The 18,949-nt window shown below is 62.1% G+C and overlaps 1 protein-coding gene across 4 annotated transcripts; it reads right to left on the bottom strand.

Moving 5' to 3' along the window:
* Window positions 1–130: 130 nt before the first annotated feature.
* On the bottom strand, window positions 131–11,055 carry RNF126 (ring finger protein 126). 4 transcript variants are annotated; one of them, XM_086699779.1, is made up of 9 exons: window positions 10,862–11,055; window positions 3,298–3,356; window positions 3,082–3,163; window positions 2,492–2,703; window positions 1,382–1,450; window positions 1,238–1,307; window positions 605–698; window positions 408–523; window positions 131–280 (listed from the first exon to the last, which is right to left on the bottom strand). In XM_086699779.1, the coding sequence occupies exons 1-9, from the start codon at window positions 10,934–10,936 to the stop codon at window positions 131–133; spliced, it is 927 nt and encodes a 308-aa protein (XP_086555905.1). In that variant the 5' UTR covers window positions 10,937–11,055. The 4 variants fall into 4 exon arrangements, with proteins under 4 accessions (XP_086555905.1, XP_086555906.1, XP_086555904.1 ...); XM_086699780.1 differs by having other exon boundaries at window positions 3,082–3,145; window positions 10,862–11,047; XM_086699778.1 differs by having other exon boundaries at window positions 2,492–2,736; window positions 3,082–3,145; window positions 10,862–11,045.
* Between the last annotated feature and the right edge of the window lie 7,894 nt (window positions 11,056–18,949).

The following is an 18,949-nucleotide window of genomic DNA, read 5'->3' as shown; positions in this document are numbered from 1 at the left end:
GCTCCAGCCCCGCCGCGCCGCCCCCTGTCCCGCCCCGCCCTGCCCCGCCCCGCTGGGCCTGGCAAGGCCCAGGTCCTGTGCCCTCTCTGGAGGCCGGCCGGCGCGCTCACGAGTTGCCTGGCCGGCGCGCTCACGAGTTGCCCGCTGGGTTTTCGTTGCTCGGCGAGCTCGAGGACGACGAGGACGACGAGGACGAGAAGCTCACGCCGCTCAGGCCCGGGGGGTTGGTGGCCGTGTTCTGTCCGGTGAGGCTCTTCCGGCACACGGGGCAGCTGTCGTGCTGTGTGGGGACAGCGGGGGGTGGGGGGGGGTGGGGGGGGTGAGGGGCCGAGCCTGCGGCGGGGGCGGGGGCAGGGGCAGGGGCCAGGGCCAGGGTTCGGCCTGGGGGTGGGCAGGGGCCGGCTCACCTGCTGCAGCCAGGGAACGATGCAGCCGTCGTGGAAGAGGTGACTGCAGGGCAGCTGCCGCACGCGCTCTCCCAGCCCGTAGTCGTCCTTGCACACGGGACACTCCAGCCCGGAGCCTGCAGGGCAGGGAGCCTGTGATGGCGGAGACCGGGGAACCCCCCACCCCAGGTGTCCCCGGGAGGGGGCGAGCCACTTACCTACGTGTTCCTCGGTGACGGGGACGGTGGGGAGGGCCTGGATCTTCTCTTTGTCTGCTGGGGGGGGGCCCGTGTTTTCAAACTGATTGAGGAGCTGAAAGACAAGAGGCCAGAGTGCCAGGAGTTCGACAGGCAGGCGCGGCCCCTCGCCCCGCGGGGCTCTGAAACGCAAGGCCGGGTTACCTGCAAAAGCACCAAGGCTGTGTTTTTCTGGGACCTCGGACCCCCCCCTCCGCCGAGGCTGAGCCCCCTTGCCCCCCACGCCTGTCCACTCTTCTGCTCATCCTGTCGGGGTCACCCTGCAGCCAGGGAGGCCCCTCCCAGCGCCGAGGGTCCCACCCTAAGTCCTCTCACCCGCTAGAACCAAAGGGCTGGGCCTGGCTGTGGCCACGTTCACCACCAGTTCACCAGCGAAAGGCTACGAAGTTGGCAGCGTTCCTACCGCACAAGGGCCACCAAGGTCATGGTGAACACCCCATCCCCAGGGACAGCTCAGGAGAACGTGCAGGTCCACACGGGGCCCCCCGGCCTCAGGATGGGAGTTATGGGGAGCAGGGCATCCACACCAGGGACATCCTGGTCCCCGGAAGATGGTGACACCCTGGTGCCCACCTCGGGGAGGCCACCCTGTACCTGCGTGATGATGGCATCCAGGCCGTTGGCCCCCCAGGCGTAGTCCATCGGGTTTGAGTGCAGGACACCCCTGGGCAGAGAGGTCTGGGGTTCAAGTGGCAGAGGGGCTGGGCAGGGCGCGAGGGGACCCGCCCACCTACTCACCAGGGGCCCAGGCCCAGGCTGGGGATGCTGGCAGGAGTGATGATGCCATTGACCAGCTGCTGGATGATCCTGGAACAGAGCGGGGCCCCGCCTGTGGTCAGCGCCCTCCAAGGCTGGGCACCCCCAGGGGAGGCAGCAGAGGACACACGTGTCCGGCTCTGAACTTCACGGTGTTTTAAAGGTTGTGTTTTCAACCAGCAAGATTTGCAAGCAATCAAACACAAGACAGGCCGAGAAAACTGTCTCCCTTGCAGATTTTCGGGCCAGCTTTCCCAGAGGCCTGGACCGTGCCCGTTAACTCGTGACCACACCTGCTCCCTAGTTTACAACCTGGGGGGTAGGGATCCCCAGCCCTGCTGTTTGCAGACGCTCCGCGACGTCCGGCTGAGGTCACAGCGAAGCCCGTGTCCGAGCTTGGGGGCGAGGGGCTGCTACAGGGCAGCTCACGAACACGAGACACCTGGGGGGTCAGGGCAGCCCAGGCTGTGTCCTGGGCTGGAATGGAACACAGCAGAGAGCGTCGGGGCTCCCTGTGACACAGGCACTTCTGTGCACAGCCTGGTTGCATCTACGAAGATGCTGGAGGACCCTGTGTTCTCTGGGAGTGGGGCCCTCAGAAAAATGTTTCCTTTTCACCCCAAGTCCTCTGAACGAGCCTCAGGTTACAGAGAAACCGTTCCTGGTGCCGACGCCGACACGGAGGGAGCTCGGGGCTTTGTGGTGGAGCAGGGGGGCCCAAAACCCACCCCACTTGCCTGCCGCCCTGGGAGACAAGGACCCAAACGTGAATCGGCCATGTCTGAACAGACGGGAATGAGGGAGTCAGGGGACATACCCCCCTCCAGAAGGATGGAAGGCACTGGGTGGACGAGAGGCCCCCCGGGCCATACTGTAGGGGCCCCCCTCCACAGCTCGTCAGCACGGTGGGCTCTGCCTGGATGCACAGAGGAAGTGCCCCGCCCACAGGTCAGCCCCAGAGCTAGCATCCGCCCCTCTGTAACCACAGAACCTTCTGGAGGGGCAGACGGTCAGGCCACCTAAGTCAGCGTGGGGCAGGCTGCAAGACTCTCGGGAGCGTCCCACCCGCTGGCTGCCCCCAAGCGCCCTCACCCTTCCAGCGTGGGGACGCCTTCGTGCCGGCCGGTGGCCCGTCGTGCAGTGAGGCGGGCGCGAGGCTGCCGGGCGCCATACCGGTGCCGGGAGTGCTGCTCTCTCTCCCGACGGCTCTCAGGGTCCCTGCCCTCGTCGGCCTGCACCCCAGGGGGGAACGTGGGGATCTCGAAGCTGTCGTCAAAGATGCCGAAAGCAAACTGCCCATAGCCCTGTGGCAGTGTGAACAGGTGCTGGTCCGCGTTCTGTGAGGGGGAGGGCAATGTGACCACGGGGCGGGGGGAGGGCAGGGCCCCGAGGACCTTCTGTGGGGAGGAGGGCCATGGGACCGTGGGGGGGGGGGGGGGGCGGCACAGGAGCCCTGAGCAGCCACCTGGGTCCTATCTGACCCAGCCCCTTGCCTGGACCCCAAGTCTCCTCCGTGTGCCACGGGGCCCCGTCCCAGGCTTGGGGCTCTGAGGGTTGAGGATACAGCAGGGGAGCCTTGGCATGTGTGGGAGAAACGAGGAAGGACAGGTCCCAGTGGTCAAGGGTCAGGTGGGAGGACCGGTCCACATGGGGAGGGGAGGGCAATCTGGGGCCCGACTCACCTCAAACGGTGGCCTGCTCTGGTCCGTGGGGGCTGTGGAGGGGGCGGAACCATTCTCTGTACTCCTGGGAGGATGGGGTGTCCTGAGTCAGGAGAGAGGGAGGCCCTCTCCACCTCTCACCCCTGCCCGCCGCGGCCTGTCCAGGCTCTGCCCGCCCACAGCCCCGCCCACCCCAAGGGGCCTGGGCGCTGCCAGCGTGCACCTGGGCTGGGTTACCTGGTCTCTTCGGGAAGCTCCTCAATAAAACCAGACTCGCATCTGGGGCAGGTGTAATCCTGCGGAGGAGAGGGCGGGTGAGTGCGATCTCGGGGGTCCCGGCCCCCGTGCTGTGTCAGCCGTGCCTGTGGGGTCACCGGACACCCCCACCTCAGGCCACACCGAGCGGCTCCAGGCACATCGGTGAAACTGCTCAGGCCCAGAGTCCGATTTGGCACAGACCTGCCGGGTCTCTGAGATGTCTGAGAGGCGGGCGCCCTTCATCCGAGGCCACCACCTCTGTGTGGTGATGACCGCAGCCACCTCGACCTGCCCCTCGTGCAGGCGAGGCCTGAGCCCCCAGGTGAGCTCCTGCCGTGCCAAAGTCCATCAGCCCACGCTCCTCAGGGTGACGAAACTTTCCGAGCTTCAAGGCCTCCACTAAGCCACACCAGCTGTTGAAGGCTCTGAAGAAGCCTGTACCAAACAGGTCAGCTGATGCGGGTCCACCTAGCAGTTCCCGACTTGTGCAGACGTGAGACGTGAGAACATTCCGTGAGAGACTCCCCTTTTGCATATAAAGGCACCTGCCCCGAGCTCCTGAGAAGGTTGCAGGAGGGACTGTGGGGTCACAGGACTATCGAGGCCTCAGTAGCTCAGCTCCCAGGAAGGCGGCCGCTGAGGGCGGGAAGCGCCACCTGAGCAAAGGGACCAGCCCGCGGGTGTCCTGTGGTGGCATCTCTGGAACATTCCAGCAATCCCAGCGCAGGGCCTGTGACCCCAGGCTGCAGTGTGACCCCACCCCCATTGGCCATGCCCCCTCCAAGCCCAGCCACTCCCGCCCCAGCCAGGCCCACCAGTCAGATGGGGGAGGTGTAATGTCCCGAGTGGAGGGCGGGCCCCAGGGGCCGCAAGGCATGGAAACACCAAAACCAAACTTGTGGGTTGGGGGCTCGCACGAGTGTCCAAAAGCCACCCAGACAGGAAGACACAGACGTGAGCGCAAGCTGTGCTTCTACCTAAGGTGACGTTTTGGAAGCACTGTCCCCGCGTGCCGAGTGGCAGACACAGAGGGGATGCAGACTCTGTCAAGGAGGGGGCCGCCAATGGCCCCACGTGAGCCACAGGCACCGGTGGCTCAGCAGGCACAGGCCTCCCTGTGGACACTCACCGGGAGTGCCAGGCACCTCCACCAGGGCAGTGGGTGCCACCACAGCACGCGCCATGTCCCCCCTCCTACCCCGCCACCAAAAGCAAAGGGAGGGTGGGGTCAAAGAACACTGTCTGAGCCGACTGGGGAGGACAGGAAGGAACTGCACCCACCATAGGAGCTGGGATCCAGAATACAGAGCTCTAACGCTTCAACGCCAAAAACACAAACAACCCGGCTAAAAAATGACCAAAGAATTAAAACAGTTCTCCAAAGACACACAAAGGGCGACAAACCAGCAGAGAGCCGCTCGACACCGTCAGGCAACGAGCAAACGCAAACCGAAACCCGTGAGACACCACCTCCCGGCCGGCCGCCGGGACCGCGACACTCAGCCGACTACGGCTAAGCGTCAGCGGAAGTGGAGGAACCAGAACCCCCGGCTGGCGGTGGGGACGAGAAGCGGGACGGTCTCTCTGGAAGACAGGCCCGCGGTCAGTTCCTCGTCAGGTCAACCCCAGGGTCACCACACGACCCCGCGACCCCACTGCTGGGTCCACACCCGAGAGACACGAACACTCACGTCCACGCAACCCCCACCCGCACGCCCACACATGACCACGTCCCCCGCGCACGCGCACAGATGACCGTGTCCACCGCGCAGGCGCCCACCCCCGCTGCCCCGCGGACGAACCCTGAACGCACGACACTCAGGGAGGGAACCCGACACGAGAGGCCCCACGGGGTGTGAGTCCACGTGTGTGAAACGTCCGGAACACGCTCGTCCACGGACGGAAGGGGGTTCGTGGGGGCCGGGGGAGGGGAGGGGGAGTGAGGGTGAATGCTAACGGGGACAGGGCTTCCTTTTAGGGTGAGGGAATGTTCTGGAACGAGATAGCAGTGGTGGGTGCAGGGCCCTGAGCGTGTGGAAAACACTGACATGCACACTGTGAACAGGTGAGTTGTATCTCAACAGAGCCGTCAGAAGGCGCAGCGAGGACAGTGACCCCTGCCCTCCCAAGTGGGGACACTGGGGCGACGGGCAGCTCGGCTCCACAGTGAACGACCAACCCTCGGACCGTTGGCTGCAGTGGAAGACGGCCGCGTGAAGCTCTGTGGACGGGCCAGGGCTCCCACGGCCTGGTGCAGCCCCAAGGGGAGAGAGGGCCACGGACATGGGCCAGTGTGGCTGCAGGTGGCTGCGACGGCCTCGGTTAGGACGCTGGCAATCAAGCCCTTAGCGTGGCCATGTCACAGACGACAGCAGGCGTCTGCTCAGGGCTCCCCTTGGCTCGGGGCCGGCGGCAAGGTCCAGGCTCTCTCTGGGCCCTGGTGGAGCCCACCGCCACCACACCCGCCCTACGGGGGAGACGGAAATCAGAAGTGCGCCCGCCCTCTCCAGCCAGGATGGGGGTGGGGGGGCCTGGGTGAGAAGCTGTCCCTCCCCCTCCTCTCCTCTGAGCACGCCGCCCGCGCCCAGTCTCCATGCTCCCCTGGGCAAGCCTGGAAGAGCCAGGGCAGGACCGGTGAGCCAGGCGGCCTCAGCCTCAGCCTCAGCCTGACCTGCTAGAAACAGGCAACCTCTTCTGCTACCAAGGCCGGGTGCCATTTCTGAGCGTCACCTTGGAGCCCCATCCCACGCGGCGCACAAGAACCTCATCGAACTACCTGCTCTGCACTCTCCTCCCCTGCGGCCGGCTCAGAACAAGCTGGCCCGCCACTCCCGCTTCCCTGCCCCATCCAGGCCACCGCCACCTGCCCTCTCTTCTCAGGGCCTGCACACCATCCCCTCTGCCGGAGCATTCTCCCCCAGATAGCTACCTGGCTTGCCCCCTCTTGGAAGTCGGGTCTCTGCTCAAACGTCACATCCTGGCTGCAAGCCTCGGTCTCCCCACCTGTAAACGGAGGATGGCCTCAACCCTAGGGCTCTGAAATCCAGCAGCCACTGAGGACCAGAGGGCTATGGCTCATCAGCTGGCTGCGGTCAGGGCCCTGCCTCCACACTCTCCATCCCCATGCGAGCCCCACGCTGAGTCCAGATCGGCCTGACCATGGGCCACCTGACACTGGCATTTCAGGAGTGGGCTGCAGCTTCTGCTTGTATGCAGCAGGGAAGGGACCAGATCTGGGGGTGCCCCAGTGCTCTCCTCCTCCACGGGCACACCCCACCGGTTCCTGTTAAATCAGACTAGCCAGTAACGGCCATCTGCATCCAAGCCAGGAGACGCTGGGATGGATGTCTGCCACCCACAGGGCAGAGCCCAGGTCCAGGTGGTGACAGCCCCACTTGCCAGGTGGGGGTCAGCCGGCGCTCAATGGCCCTAACTTGTGAGCGCCTGTCTCTGATGGTTCCTCACCGTGAATCAGTTACCTCTCCCCCTAGGAGGAGGAGAGGGAATGAAGGGGACCACCCCAGCATCATCAGCAACGGCGGTGGCCAGAACACCAACGACAGGACAGACAGACGCGAAATTCACTGAGCGCTCGCTCTCTGTGCTCGGTCTCTATGCCGTGCCTAAGAGGTGCAATTCAGCCGCTCCTCGGTGACGAGGAGGACCCGGGGGCTCAGACCAGGGAGTAGCCTGCCCAGGTCTCCCAGGGTCAGCCAGGGCAGCCCTGCGGGACAGACGCCACCCTTCACTCAGGCACTCCTTCGCACCACGGCCAGGCAAGCATGATTAAATCAGGGAAACTCGGGCGGGAGGTAGAGAGGTGGCTGGCCCCACGGGATCGCCTGCTGTACAGTGACCTCGGCCTCCGTGGGCCCCGGCCCCTCAAGGCCCCTCCAGGAGAGGCAGAACCCAAGTGTAGCACTGCGTCGAAGGAACACGGACCCAGCCCCAGACACAGACGTGATGGGACACCCAGGCCCCTGCTGGTGGTGCTCCCAGCCTGTGCCCCACCAGCCCACGGACCGCGGGAATGCACTGGCTGCTCTACATAGCCCTCCTCAGCTGCCACTGGGCAGACAGGTGCCCGGGGCCCACGGAAGGCCCACCCTGCTGGCACCACACCCCACATTGACCCCACCTGTCCCCCAAGCGCCCGTGAGCATCACGCACACCGCTGGATGCCGGGGTGCAGAGCCACGCCGGGATCCGGCCGTGTGTGAGGCCCACAGGGAGCCAGTGATGCTTACACACAGAGCCCAGAAGATGTTACAAGCTTCCTTGATCTTGCCAGGGTGCTTCTGACACCACTGCTAGGGACCAGGACCCCGTGTGACACGACATGTGTGCCCACTGTGCTGGGAGCCCCACCTCACTTCAGCCTCCCCACAGTGCCACGTGACTCAGAGGCCTGGGGTGCCCTAGGATGTGGCTCCGCCCAGCATCCAGCCACCTTTTGGGGGCTCAGCTCACTTCCTGCCCCGCTGACTTCAGACCCTGAGCAAATGCCAGCCCTCTCTGTGGCACCCGCTGTGTGGAGTTGCAGGGTGGGGTCTGTTCCCCCAGAGGGGCAGCCCACACGTCGGAGCACCCGGATTTCTGCAGCGGTGAACAGACGGCTGGTCACAGGGCAGGACCCAGCACGACACACAGCATCCGGCACGTGGGCACACAGAGCTGTCAGGTGGCCAGAGGGACCCGCTCAAGGCCACAGGGTGCCTGGGGAGGCAGGCCCGGCCCCAGGTGCCCCATGGGAAGGACTCCACTTATTCTGCTAAGCATCAGGGGCCAGGACTCCTCGAGGCCCCTCGAGGGGCAAGGACAGAGGACATGTAGACTGAGGCCTAACGAGAGCGAGGGCAGACACCCACCGCCGCTGGGCGCTGACCACAGGCTGGCTTCCTCCCCCCAGCGCCCTCCGGGTCCAGGTCCTGCCCAGTCACACACTCAGGCCGTCCCTGAGAAGGAAAGCAGTCGCCAGCAACGAGAAGGCGGCCTGAAGAGGGCCATCGGAGGCACCGCCTGCGGCGAGGCGCTCGGGGCCGCGGCACAGGGGTGGACACAACCCCGGACTGCCACCCGCTCAGCCCCCCTGGTGGGAACCTGCACCTCCTGGCGAGCCCCAGGGTGCCAAGCACACCAGGTGGCGGCCCGTGGACGCTGCGTTTCCACAGCCCTGCAGTCGCGCCACACAACCCCGCACGTCCGCCTCATCCCAAGAGCTGCCGTTTCCCGGGCAGGTTCGAGTCTGGGCTTGTGTGCCAGGCTCGGAGGCCCTCAAGCCAGCCGGCCTGTCTGGTTCCTGCTCCCACATGCCCTGCTCCGGCTAGGCTGCCAGCCATTCCCCGTCCTGGGAGCCAGGCACTGGGCTCCCCCCTACACGTGTGCTCCCACCGAGTGGGCACGGGTTATCTCGTCAAGCCCATCTTGCAGGCGAAGAAACGGAGGTCCAGGGAGGTCGAGCACCTCACCCAGAGCCACGCTGGTGATAAGAGGCACAGCTGGGTGTGGCCTCAGCCCGACCCTGCCGAGAAGCACCTGAGAGCGGGCACTATCTCAGTGCCTACAGAGGTACCACGATGGTGACAAAAATCAAAAGTAAGAACTGCACAAAACCCAGCCCCAACGCCCTAGAGCAGGCCAAAGTCAGGGCTACCTCCCGTGAACAGAACGTGCTGCGTGCTGGCTGGGACCTGCCACCGCTACCAGGTTGAGGGCCAACCCTCCCCATCCCGAAACAGCAGGTGCGCCCCTTACTGGTAAACAGTCACCCTGTCCACCGGGCCTCATGGAACCCTTCAAACCCACAAACAGGCACACGAGTACCTTACTGCCATTTGCTAATTTTACGGAATTTGCCAGCATTCCTAACTAAATATTTGCCAATCACTTATTCAACACCGGCTCCCTGACCAGCCTATAAACTCTGAGGGCAGAGGTCAAGGATACCTTGTCACCACCGGATTCTTGTGCTGAGGCAGGTCCTCCCCAGCCCGGTGACAGCTGCAAGAGATCAGGGTGCTCCGGGTCCAAGGCCACATGGCCAGGAAGCGGGCACACCTGGCCAGGCCCCAGGCCCTGTGCTGGCCCCAGGAAGAGAGGCCCAGAACAGCTGGCTATGCAGACCGCCCAGCCCCAGGTCCCCCTCGGCTCCGGGCAGGCTGCTCTGGGGAAAGCCTGGGTCCCAGGGCCTGTCCTGGGCTCATACCAGCCGCAAGGGGCTGCAGGCAACTAACTCAGGCCGGTGAGCTGTCAGGCCACCAGCCGCCTCCTGCCGTGGTCACGGTCGAGAACGGAGCTGGGGCTGCAGAAAGCCAGAAAAGGCAGAAGCAGGACTTCCGGGAGGCTAGAGTGAGGCAAGTGTCGGCTCCCCCAGCGGGTGCTCACAGCTGAGGTTTCGTTTTATTTCTCCCTCCTCCCTTGCTTCTGGAAGCCGCACCTCCCTACCTTTTCTCGCCTTCTGGGCCCAGGCATTGCTCTCTGCTCCCAACCTGACTTGAGCCCACTTCCTTCCTCTGTGGCTGGGATGATGCCCATAGACTCCTTCCCCTGGCCCCCTCCTCCCAGGGGTCCCCACTGCTGGCAAAGGCAGGACTGAGTCTGGCTTTGAGACGAGAACAGCCTCCACCCACCACCCACCACCCAGGCGACTGTGGGGAGCATGCGGGCCAGAGACAAAGTACTAGAAGCACCTAGAAAGTGCTCAATAAATCCTCACCACCTGCAGGGCCTCCACCATCCCACACCTCCCTCTTCCTGCTCCGTGGGAGCTGGCCCAGGGGCAACTGTCAGGATGTCAGGGCCACAGCTGGCCTGCGCTTCCCCTGGCTTCATTTTTCCCACCTGTAAAACAGGAAAGGGTCGAACTAGACCACCGCTTTCCCTGTGGGCCTGGAGCAGGGGAACACGGGCCCCATCCTAGACCTGCTAACTAGGAACCTCCGGGGCGAGGAGCCTGAAACACCGTACGGTGAACAAGCAGTCCCCTGCCGCACCACACGGTTTGGGAAACGCTGGCCTAAAGGAGAAGGCAACACCTGGCCACAGGCGGGCCTAAACCCGCCCCCAACCCCCACTCCGGGGAAGCACAAAAGCGCAGGCTCAGGTCACGAAAGTCTGCCCGGGGCTGTCAGGCCCGGGCCAGGTACACAGCCGTCCTGTCTCGACATCGGGAAAGCAGGCGGGAGCGCTCGGCGAGGCGGCCCGCAGCCAGGCGCCCGCAGCGCCGACCACGCGCTCCGGGAACGGCCCCCGGAGACATCTCCCGGGGTCCGATTCCCCCCACCTCCCTCCTCCGGGGCGGGGCGCCGAGCGCAGGTCACGCGGCCTCTGCGGGCCTCAGTTTCCCCATCGGGGACCGAGCGGCCTCCCCGCCGCGCATCTGGGATCATCGGTCCCGCTGCTTCCCCGGGGGTGGGCCCCGCCTCCGGGCCCTCCGCAGAGACCCGGGCCAACGCCGCCCGGGCCTCAGTTTCCCCGGCGGGGCCAGCTCGCTTCAGGCCAAGGGAGAGAGAGCCCCCGCCCGCCGCCCCGGCCCGCGCCTCACCGGCAGGCGCGGCACGATCTCGACCGAGCAGCAGTGGCAGAAGTACCGTCCGGGCTGCGGCGACGCCTCGGCCATGGCCACTGCCGCCTCCTCCGCGCCGCCCGCCCCCCGCGCGGCGCCCGCCGCCCGCCGCCCGCCGCCGGCCGTTTGCTGCTCCCTTGCCGGCCGACGCGCCCGCGCACGCTCACGCAAGGCACGCAAGGCACGCACGGCGTGGGGTGGAGGAGCGCGCGGGAGCGAGGCGGGCGGCGCGCGCGGCAGGCGCCTGCCCGGGCGACGGTGGTCGCGGAGGGACAAACTCAGTGCGGGCGCCTCTCTCGCAGGGCTCCGAGTAAGGAAGGGGACGGAGCGGGGCCTGGAAGCCCGAAGACGGGGCTGGGAGGGGCGGGGCCGAGTCTCCTTGGCACCCCCGAGCAGGGAGAGGGGGTGTGGCTGGGGGCGAGGCCCGGCTCCGAGGAGGCCGAAGGGAGCGGCCTGCGCGGGGTGGGGTCGAGCCCCTCCTCTTCTCCGAAAGAGGCTAGGCTCCCACTTCCCTCGTCGGGTCTTCTATCCCAAGTGCCGCCTTTCTGTCCCCCCGCCGTCCTCACTGGTTCTGGGCACCGGGCGCACTCTCACCTCCGGGCCTTTGCACTTGCTGTGCCCCCGCCGGGTGCACCCCAGACACCTGCGTGGCTTGCTTTCTCATTTTCTCAAGCCTTTGCCCTTCTCAATGGCACTTATTCCCGCCTGACGAACCATAGAGTCGGCTCCACAGTGGAAAGGGTGTTTATATCTTGTTCCCAGCTGGACTCCTAATAGCGCCTGGTACACAGGTATTCCATGAACACTCGTTGAATAAATGCAGGGAGACCCGCTCCTGGGTCGAAGGAGGACTGCCCTCTGTGCCTCAGTGTGACCCACGGGATAAGACAGTGCAAGGCCTGCAGGGTGTGGCCTTGTTTTTGAGAGCAAAGAGAACCTAACCACTCCCCTCTCCAAAAAATTAATCAGCAAAAACTGCACTATCACCTGGCACAGGCCCGGAACATTTCTGAGGTTAATTCCAGCCCAGTCATGAACTTATTTCCCTCATCTACTCAACAGAACGTTCGTGGGTCACCTGCCACATGCCACACTTTGTGATGGGTGGTACAAGGACACGACACCGAACGCGACGCAACAGGCAATGAAAGTGGCTCGGTGGCTCAGGGAGACAGAGCTGGACGCAGGCACCCCAGCCCCGTGAGGCTGAGCCAGAGGATGGGTCCCTAAGGTCGTACTGGCTCTGCCTGGGGAGACAGACAGGGTTTCCTAGGGGAGGGGGGCATTTGAGCCAGGGCTTTGAGGAATGAATAGGAGTAGGTTGGAGTTGGGCCTCCCGCAAAAGGGGGCACAGGAACCAGACTGTCAAGGCATTAAAAATTGGAGCCTGTGTACAAAGGATCTTGAATGTCAGGGTAGGGACAGGGACTTCTCTGACAGTCAGTCTTGTCCCCCTCAAGGTTCAGGGGGGATTCCAAGCCATTCCTGGTCTGGCCACTAGAGAGTATGCGGGTCCCATCACTGGGAATCCAGGAAACCCCAGATCCAGGGAGGGCAGTTCATTTCAGGCCACTCAAGCCCAGCCCCTAGCTCATTTCACACCACCAACATTCATTCATTCATTCATTCATTCATTCATTCATTCATTCATTCATCCTGTAGAAGTTTATGAGGTATTGAGCAAGAGGCCTTGCAACCATCAGGCCTGTGTTCAAATCCAACCAAGTCATGCTGGCTGTGTGACCCCGGGTAGGTCACTTAACTCCTCTGTGCAAATGGCAGAACCCACCTCCCGGGTTTTGGGATTGGATGAGGCTGGGAGCACACATGGGCACACACGGCACTTCCTTGGTCCTCGCTGGTCCCCTTGGGTGGGCCAAGCTGCATCCCACCTCACGACCCCTGTCTGGTCATGCCCTCTGCTGGGCACGCCCTTCCCACTGTCCCTTCTGTTTCCTTGCTTCTGTTTCCAATCCCCCCCTGAGGGAGCCCCATCCCATACTGCACCCCGCTGCCTGGCACCCTCTTTCCTTCTCCTACGGCTATCCCCAAATCCAGGAGTTATCAATGGCGTCTCCCAATACACGAGGCCAGTACTCAGCATATAGTAGATGCCCCATAGATTCTTAAATAAACGAACAATTAGTGAGTGCCTGCTGCGTGCCAGGCCCAGGCAGGGTTTGTGTACTATAAAACTAAGAGCTAAGTATGTGCTGGGCCTGAAGTTTAATCTTCATGCAAGCACCATGATGTGAGGAAAATGAAGACCCCCATTTTATAGTTGGGGAGACTGAGGGCTCAAACATGGTCATGCGGCAGGGCCAGGACTCAGGCACAGGCCATTGGGTCTCTGTGCCCTCTGCATGGGCTCTTGCCTGCTGGCTACCCTGGGACTGTGGCATTGGAATGCAAGCACTCAGGCCGTGTCTGCAAATGACCCGGTGTCTCTGCAGTTCTGGGGCCCTCAGGTACCCACTTCCGGCCCTGTGGCTACCTTGCTGCTGCTGCTGCTGCTGCTGCTGGGACAGACCTGGGAGGGCACTCTGATTGCCAGGCACAGTGAAACACAACTTGAGGGTTGCCCAGCACTTCCCGAGAAAGGCTCTGAAAGTGGGTTGAGGAGGTGGCGGCACCTGGGCCCTACACATACCCCCCAGGACAGGGCCATGCCTCCCTCCTCAGACTTCCCACAACACGGTTGTGCTTCCCCCTAGACACTGCAAGACAAGGACCAACAGCCCCTCCAAGACTCAGTCTTTCATCTGTAAAGTGGGTCTGCCCCCCACCTCCCGGGGAGGCTGCCTCTGCAAGTGGCGGCTGTGATTATAGTCTCCCAGCTCTCTCTAGTTGCTGGACCTTTCACGTGCCTTCCCCTTTGCCGGGAGCACCCTTTCCTTCCGCCGCGGCCGCCACCACGCTGAGCCAGGGGCCTCAGGGGCAGAGGGGAAGTTGCCCTGACACCGTGCACCCTTGAGTCTCCGCCTTGGGCGGGTGACTTCTGCTCTTGCTAGGTTTCCTCGCCTGTCACCCAGGGACACAGTAGCTTTGTCCTCTGTGTGGGGAGACTTCAGGAGGTGGAGCCTGTACAAGGGCAGGCCCCCCCCCCCCCAATCCTCTCCCAGGTTCACTCTGTTCCTTTTCTTGTGGCTTTGTAGTGTGTTTTGATCTTGATTTGGGGCAAGTGACCATGTTTGAACTTCTTTTCTTTCTCATTTATTTTTCCAGATGAGAGTTAGAACGGTCTTGGTTCGTTCTCAGGAGGGACCAAGCCATGGAGATTCCGATTGGAGCCACATTCAACCACCAGAGAGCTGGTGGCATTAAGTGGCCTGTCCTGGGCCAGGGGGCAGGTGTGCCCTCACGTATTCACCTGCTTAGTTCAAATCAAGCCTCAGGGAGGAGCCTTCGGGGACGTCGGGGTTGGAGAAAGCGAGTTCCCATGTTGCAGGCAAGAGACCGAGGCACCAAGCAGGTAGGGCTACTGGCCCACCAGCCAGTATTCCTACAGGTGTGAATGTGCCACCGTCTGAGTACACAGTTTTTGTCTTTTAAAAATTTTATTTGTGTATTTTGAGTTATGTCTTTTCTCCCCCATTTAAAAATTTTTATTTGAGAGAGAGAGAGAGACAATGAATCCCAAGCAGGCTCCACCCTCAGCCTGACTCTGGGCTCCATCTCATGACCCTGGGATCACCACCTGAGCAGAAATCAACAGTCAGACACTCAACCGACTGAGCCACCCAGGCATCCCTTCCCTTTCTATTCGTGCTTGTTGGCCTGTACTTTTTATTTCTATTTTTCATTTTATTCATACACACCCAGGTGTATCTCCAAAAGCAAGCTACTCGCTTACCTGAACCGAAGGCACATTTACCAAAGACACAAAGTCAGGGCTAATCCGCAGCCTCATCCAAGCTGGCTGCTCATCTCCATGGTTTTGTCTCGTTCCGCATCCTGTGGTTGTCAGTTCTCCCACACGGGACATTTTGGGCCGTGACCTTACACACGGCACAGGCTTGGATCAGGCCAAGCGAGTTCTGGTGCTTTCTCTTCCCGTTCACAGGCCCAACCCCAGAACACTGGACACCTGAGCAAACAGACGACGGGCCAAGGTGGATGACAGGACAAGGACGTGCCCAGGTCGCCCCTGTGCCGGGTGGTGAGGACGTGCCCTGGGGGCGAGAATGCTGCAGAATAGAGGACGCGCCCTGGGGGCGAGGACGCAGAGGCCACCGGCCGGACAGCGGCGAGCGCTGCGACCCCCGGACACATCTGATTTTGGCCGCTGAGACCCGCCTCAGACCCCTGACCCCCAGCACCGCGAGGCGTCGGGTTTGTGCAGCTAGAATCGCGGTCATCTGTTAGAGCAGCAAACGGGAACCGAATCCATCAAGCGCTCACGGGTCACGTGCACACACGCTCGGCAGCGCCGTCTTCCAGTCCCCGCCCTGGCAGGTTGTCTCTCCTACCATTGGCCAGATCTGGGTCACATGGTCACGCCTAAACCAACGGCTAGCAAGAGGAGGGCGGGCCCTACCTTTGGTTACAAATCATACTGCCGGCTCCCTGCCCAAGATCTGGTCACTTTGCGGGGACGGCGGTGCGGTGGGGGCGCTTGGGGGTGGCGTGGAAGCGTTGCAGCGGGGATTGCATGGACTGAGCAGGAAGGGCCTGGAACCCAGGCTGAGAAGCCTGGACTTCGTCCAGGGGCCATGGGGAGCCACGGTGGCGTTTGAGAGGGGAGGGCACATCCGATGAAGGCGTCATGAAGCCCAGCTCTGACCAGAGTTCTCCCGTAGCATCCACCATCCCCGAGTCTTCAGGTGCTGCCTTGGTTATCAACATCACATACCCTATCGGAGAACCCACAAGGCCTTGAAGTTTTCAGGTCCTAGTGCAAGGGCTGTGGACATTGAGTGAGTGTGGAGTCCATCACAAGCCTTCTTCCGGCTTGAGGAAGGTGGGAGCTGGGGGCGGAGGGAGGGGGGGCGGGGGCGACCCTGACCGTTCGGGACCAAGCTAAGACCCATATCCTGGAGGCAAAGGTCTGCACTTCAGGGTGTCTGTGATTCCTAAAGCCCCTGCAGACCCACTGCTCTGGGTCCTAAAGGCTCCACTTGAATAAAATGTAAATGGGCTTATTGAAAGCTGGTTTTGTCCACTACGAGCGACAGAAACTCAGCTTAAATGGACTTCGTCTTATTGGGGTGGAGGAGTTCAGGTGCAGCTGGATCCAGGACTCCAATAGCGGCACAGGGAATTTCTGCTGCCCCCTCTTGGCTCAGCATCCCACTGGATTGGCCTCTCCCTGGCCATTGGTAGGAGCCACCTGCAGCTCTAGGCTCACACCCATCTAGCTCAGGCAGGAAGTTGGTGTCTCTGGATCCCAGAAAAAAATCTCAGAGCTTACTCCTCCTTACTCCTCGGCTTGCTGAATGTCAGATGATTCTAATTGTTTGAGCCTGGGTTGGTGTCCATTCCTGGGGTCATTTGGACTGGAAGCACAGGAGGTGATTTCTCAAAGGAAAATCCAGTGCTGGAACCAGAACGGGATGCCAGCCACAACCTGGGGGCTGGCCCCCAATGTCCGATCCAGAATGGGGAGGGACCTGCCCCACAGTTCAGCACATGGGGCCTGGGATCTTGCTTCTCTGGTACTGTCCCGACACTGTGGGGCTTTGTGACTGCCGGAAAGTCACTTTCCTTCCTCCAGCTTCAAATACCCCCTCTGTGAAACGGATGCCTGTCTCACAGCATTGTGGTGAGTGGCAGAGAAGACGCGTCACACATCTTCCCTGGGCAAACAGTTATCTGCTGGTTAATAAGAACCTGGGCACACATGTCGTGCCCCTACCGTGCACCAGGCACTGTCCCTGGCGTCCTTCCTAGAATCTGCAGGACTGGGATCTGTGCCCATTTTACAGGTGAGGAAATGGGCACAGAGAGAAAATGGCCACACACGTGGCCTAGCCAAGGCGGCACATCCTCCTTCCCCCAGAAGGCCCCTTCTCGTTCCAGGCCCCAGAGTCACCCTCCTGCTCCTGGGGGCGTCTATGCCGCCGCCTGCCTTCATACCTGTGATCACTCTCGTTTGTCTCCAGCCAAAGGGGGCCCTCTCACTGTGGCACCAAACCCAGTCTGTAGCACCCAGACTGTAACCCAGTCTGTTGCACTCGGTGCCCGTTGCTGCTCCAAGGAACTGCCACGAACGTGGTGGCTTGAAACAAGACACATTCTTCTCTTCCAGTTCTGGGGGTCAGAAGTCCACCCCTGAACCAAAATCGAGGTATTGGTAGAGCTGTGTTCCTTCTGGAGTCTCGGGGGGGGGGGAGGGTCTGTTCCTTGATTTTCCAACTTCTAGAGGCTATGCACTGGCTCAAGGCCCCTTCCTCTGCCTTCACAGACAGCAATGGCAGGTCACGTACATCACTGTGACCACAGAGGGAAGTGGTCTCCGCTTTTGACGATCCTCTGATTCCACTGGGCCCACCTGCGAATCCCGGACCGTTTCCCTGATCCAAACCTTTGAGGTGGGTTTTCTCTTACCTGTAGCACAAACATCCTATCACTTCTGTCCCCACACCCCCTTCCTCACCATTGTTCAGTCCAATGCGATTTAAATGTCCTCCTCCTCTGGGAAGTCTGCCTGGGCCTCCCCAGTCTGCACTGGGTATAGCATCCTCCATCACAGTCCTGATCACTTTGGATTGTCATTGCCTGTTTTCTGTGGGGTCTGGAGGAGTGAAGCCTGGGGCCACGGGGAGTCATGGTGGATGTCTGAGCTGGGGGAGGAGCCTTATGGTAGACAGCCAAGGTAGGAAGCAGGCTGCAGGGGATGAGGCTGAGACCAGTTCAGGGTGGACAGGAGGGCATGAAAAGGAGAGACCAAAAAGGGGGGTGGGGAGGGCTCCCCAGAGAGGGCCAGTGTCTTGCTTAAGGTCACCCAGCACATGGCCTCTGGGTCGGAGAGATAGGCCAGGATGGGAGGCAGGAGGCTGCTGGCAACTGGTCTCAGTTTCGAACCCACGCCAGGCCAACAATGACCCTTTGGTTTGCACAAACCCAGGCTGGGGCGGCTGAGGCACAGCAGGGTCAGCCCTCGGCCAAGGCCACAATGTCCAGCTCTTGCACACCCCTGGTGAGGACATAGGGTCCCATCCCCGGCCCATCCCCCACCGGGGGAGAATCCCCTCACATACTCAGAGGCCAAGGACAGGGCAAGAAGCTGGGTGTCCTCCCTCAGTGCCACTGGGCAGGAACGTGGCCCTTGGCCACGGGTGGGGTCACATGGGTCAGGCTGAGCAACTGAGATGGGGCAGAGGTCTAGGTGTGGTGTATGCTGCTGACAGATCTCGTGTATACGGAAGGCGTCTGCTGTGTGGCTGCAGGGATCTTTGGGTTCCATACCTGGGGAAGGAGTGGGGGGAGGTGCGGGAATGGGGGGGTGACGAGGCACCCCCCCACGATACACCATACTGCTCGCAAGCGTTTTTATTTTCCCGAAAGCATTTCCCCTCTTTGAAGTCATATATTAATTTGTCTGTGTACAGATTTCATTTCCGCGGCCCCTGCAAGCCATGGGCTTGGTGATGACAAGACAGGGCATTCCTTGGTCACTCGGGAACCCAGCACCCTGAACAAGCCCTGCCATGAGGAGATCGTCAAGAATTATTTCTTGGAAACTCAGAGAGGGGCTGTACAGGACCCCCGAGCCTTTGGAGGATGCCCTGACAATTTGGGGGGGGGCTCCCAAACAGGAAGAGTGTCCGCCGCACTAAGGCCCCAGTGGTCACTACTTTCCAGGGCCACGCTGATGTCTGAGGTCACTGTCACAAACTGGAAAGTCTGGGATTCCAGGTGGCCAGGGGCTGCAGACACCGCACTGAACCTGGGGAGAGGAGAAAACCCTAGCCAGTGAGTTCTCTTTGATGCGGCCTGGGAGGACCGTTTGTAGGGGTCTGGGGGGCGGGCGCGCCCGGCACACTGTGGCAGTCGTGCGGTAGGATCGCTGCTGTCCATGACGCCGGGAGGGACCGTTGGTGGCTCTGGGTCTCCCGCTGTCGCCCC

The sequence above is a fragment of the Puma concolor genome, chromosome A2, assembly GCF_028749965.1.
Source record: "Puma concolor isolate L17-30 chromosome A2, mPumCon1.1.hap2, whole genome shotgun sequence".
NCBI lineage: Eukaryota > Metazoa > Chordata > Mammalia > Carnivora > Felidae > Puma > Puma concolor.
The sequence above is the reverse complement of the archived record's forward strand: the minus strand, read 5'-3'. Positions and strand labels throughout refer to the sequence as shown.

What these genes read in the sequence shown, in the direction of transcription:
- RNF126 (XM_086699781.1), bottom strand. Translation starts at nt 10,936, where the DNA reads ATGGCCGAGGCGTCGCCGCAGCCCGGACGGTACTTCTGCCACTGCTGC. An exon ending in AGATCGTGCCGCGCCTGCCG is followed by an intron (nt 3,357 to 10,861) that starts GTGAGGCGCGGG and finishes TCTCCTCCGCAG; the next exon opens with GATTACACCTGCCCCAGATG. An exon ending in CGTCACCGAGGAACACGTAG is followed by an intron (nt 524 to 604) that starts GTAAGTGGCTCG and finishes CCTGCCCTGCAG; the next exon opens with GCTCCGGGCTGGAGTGTCCC.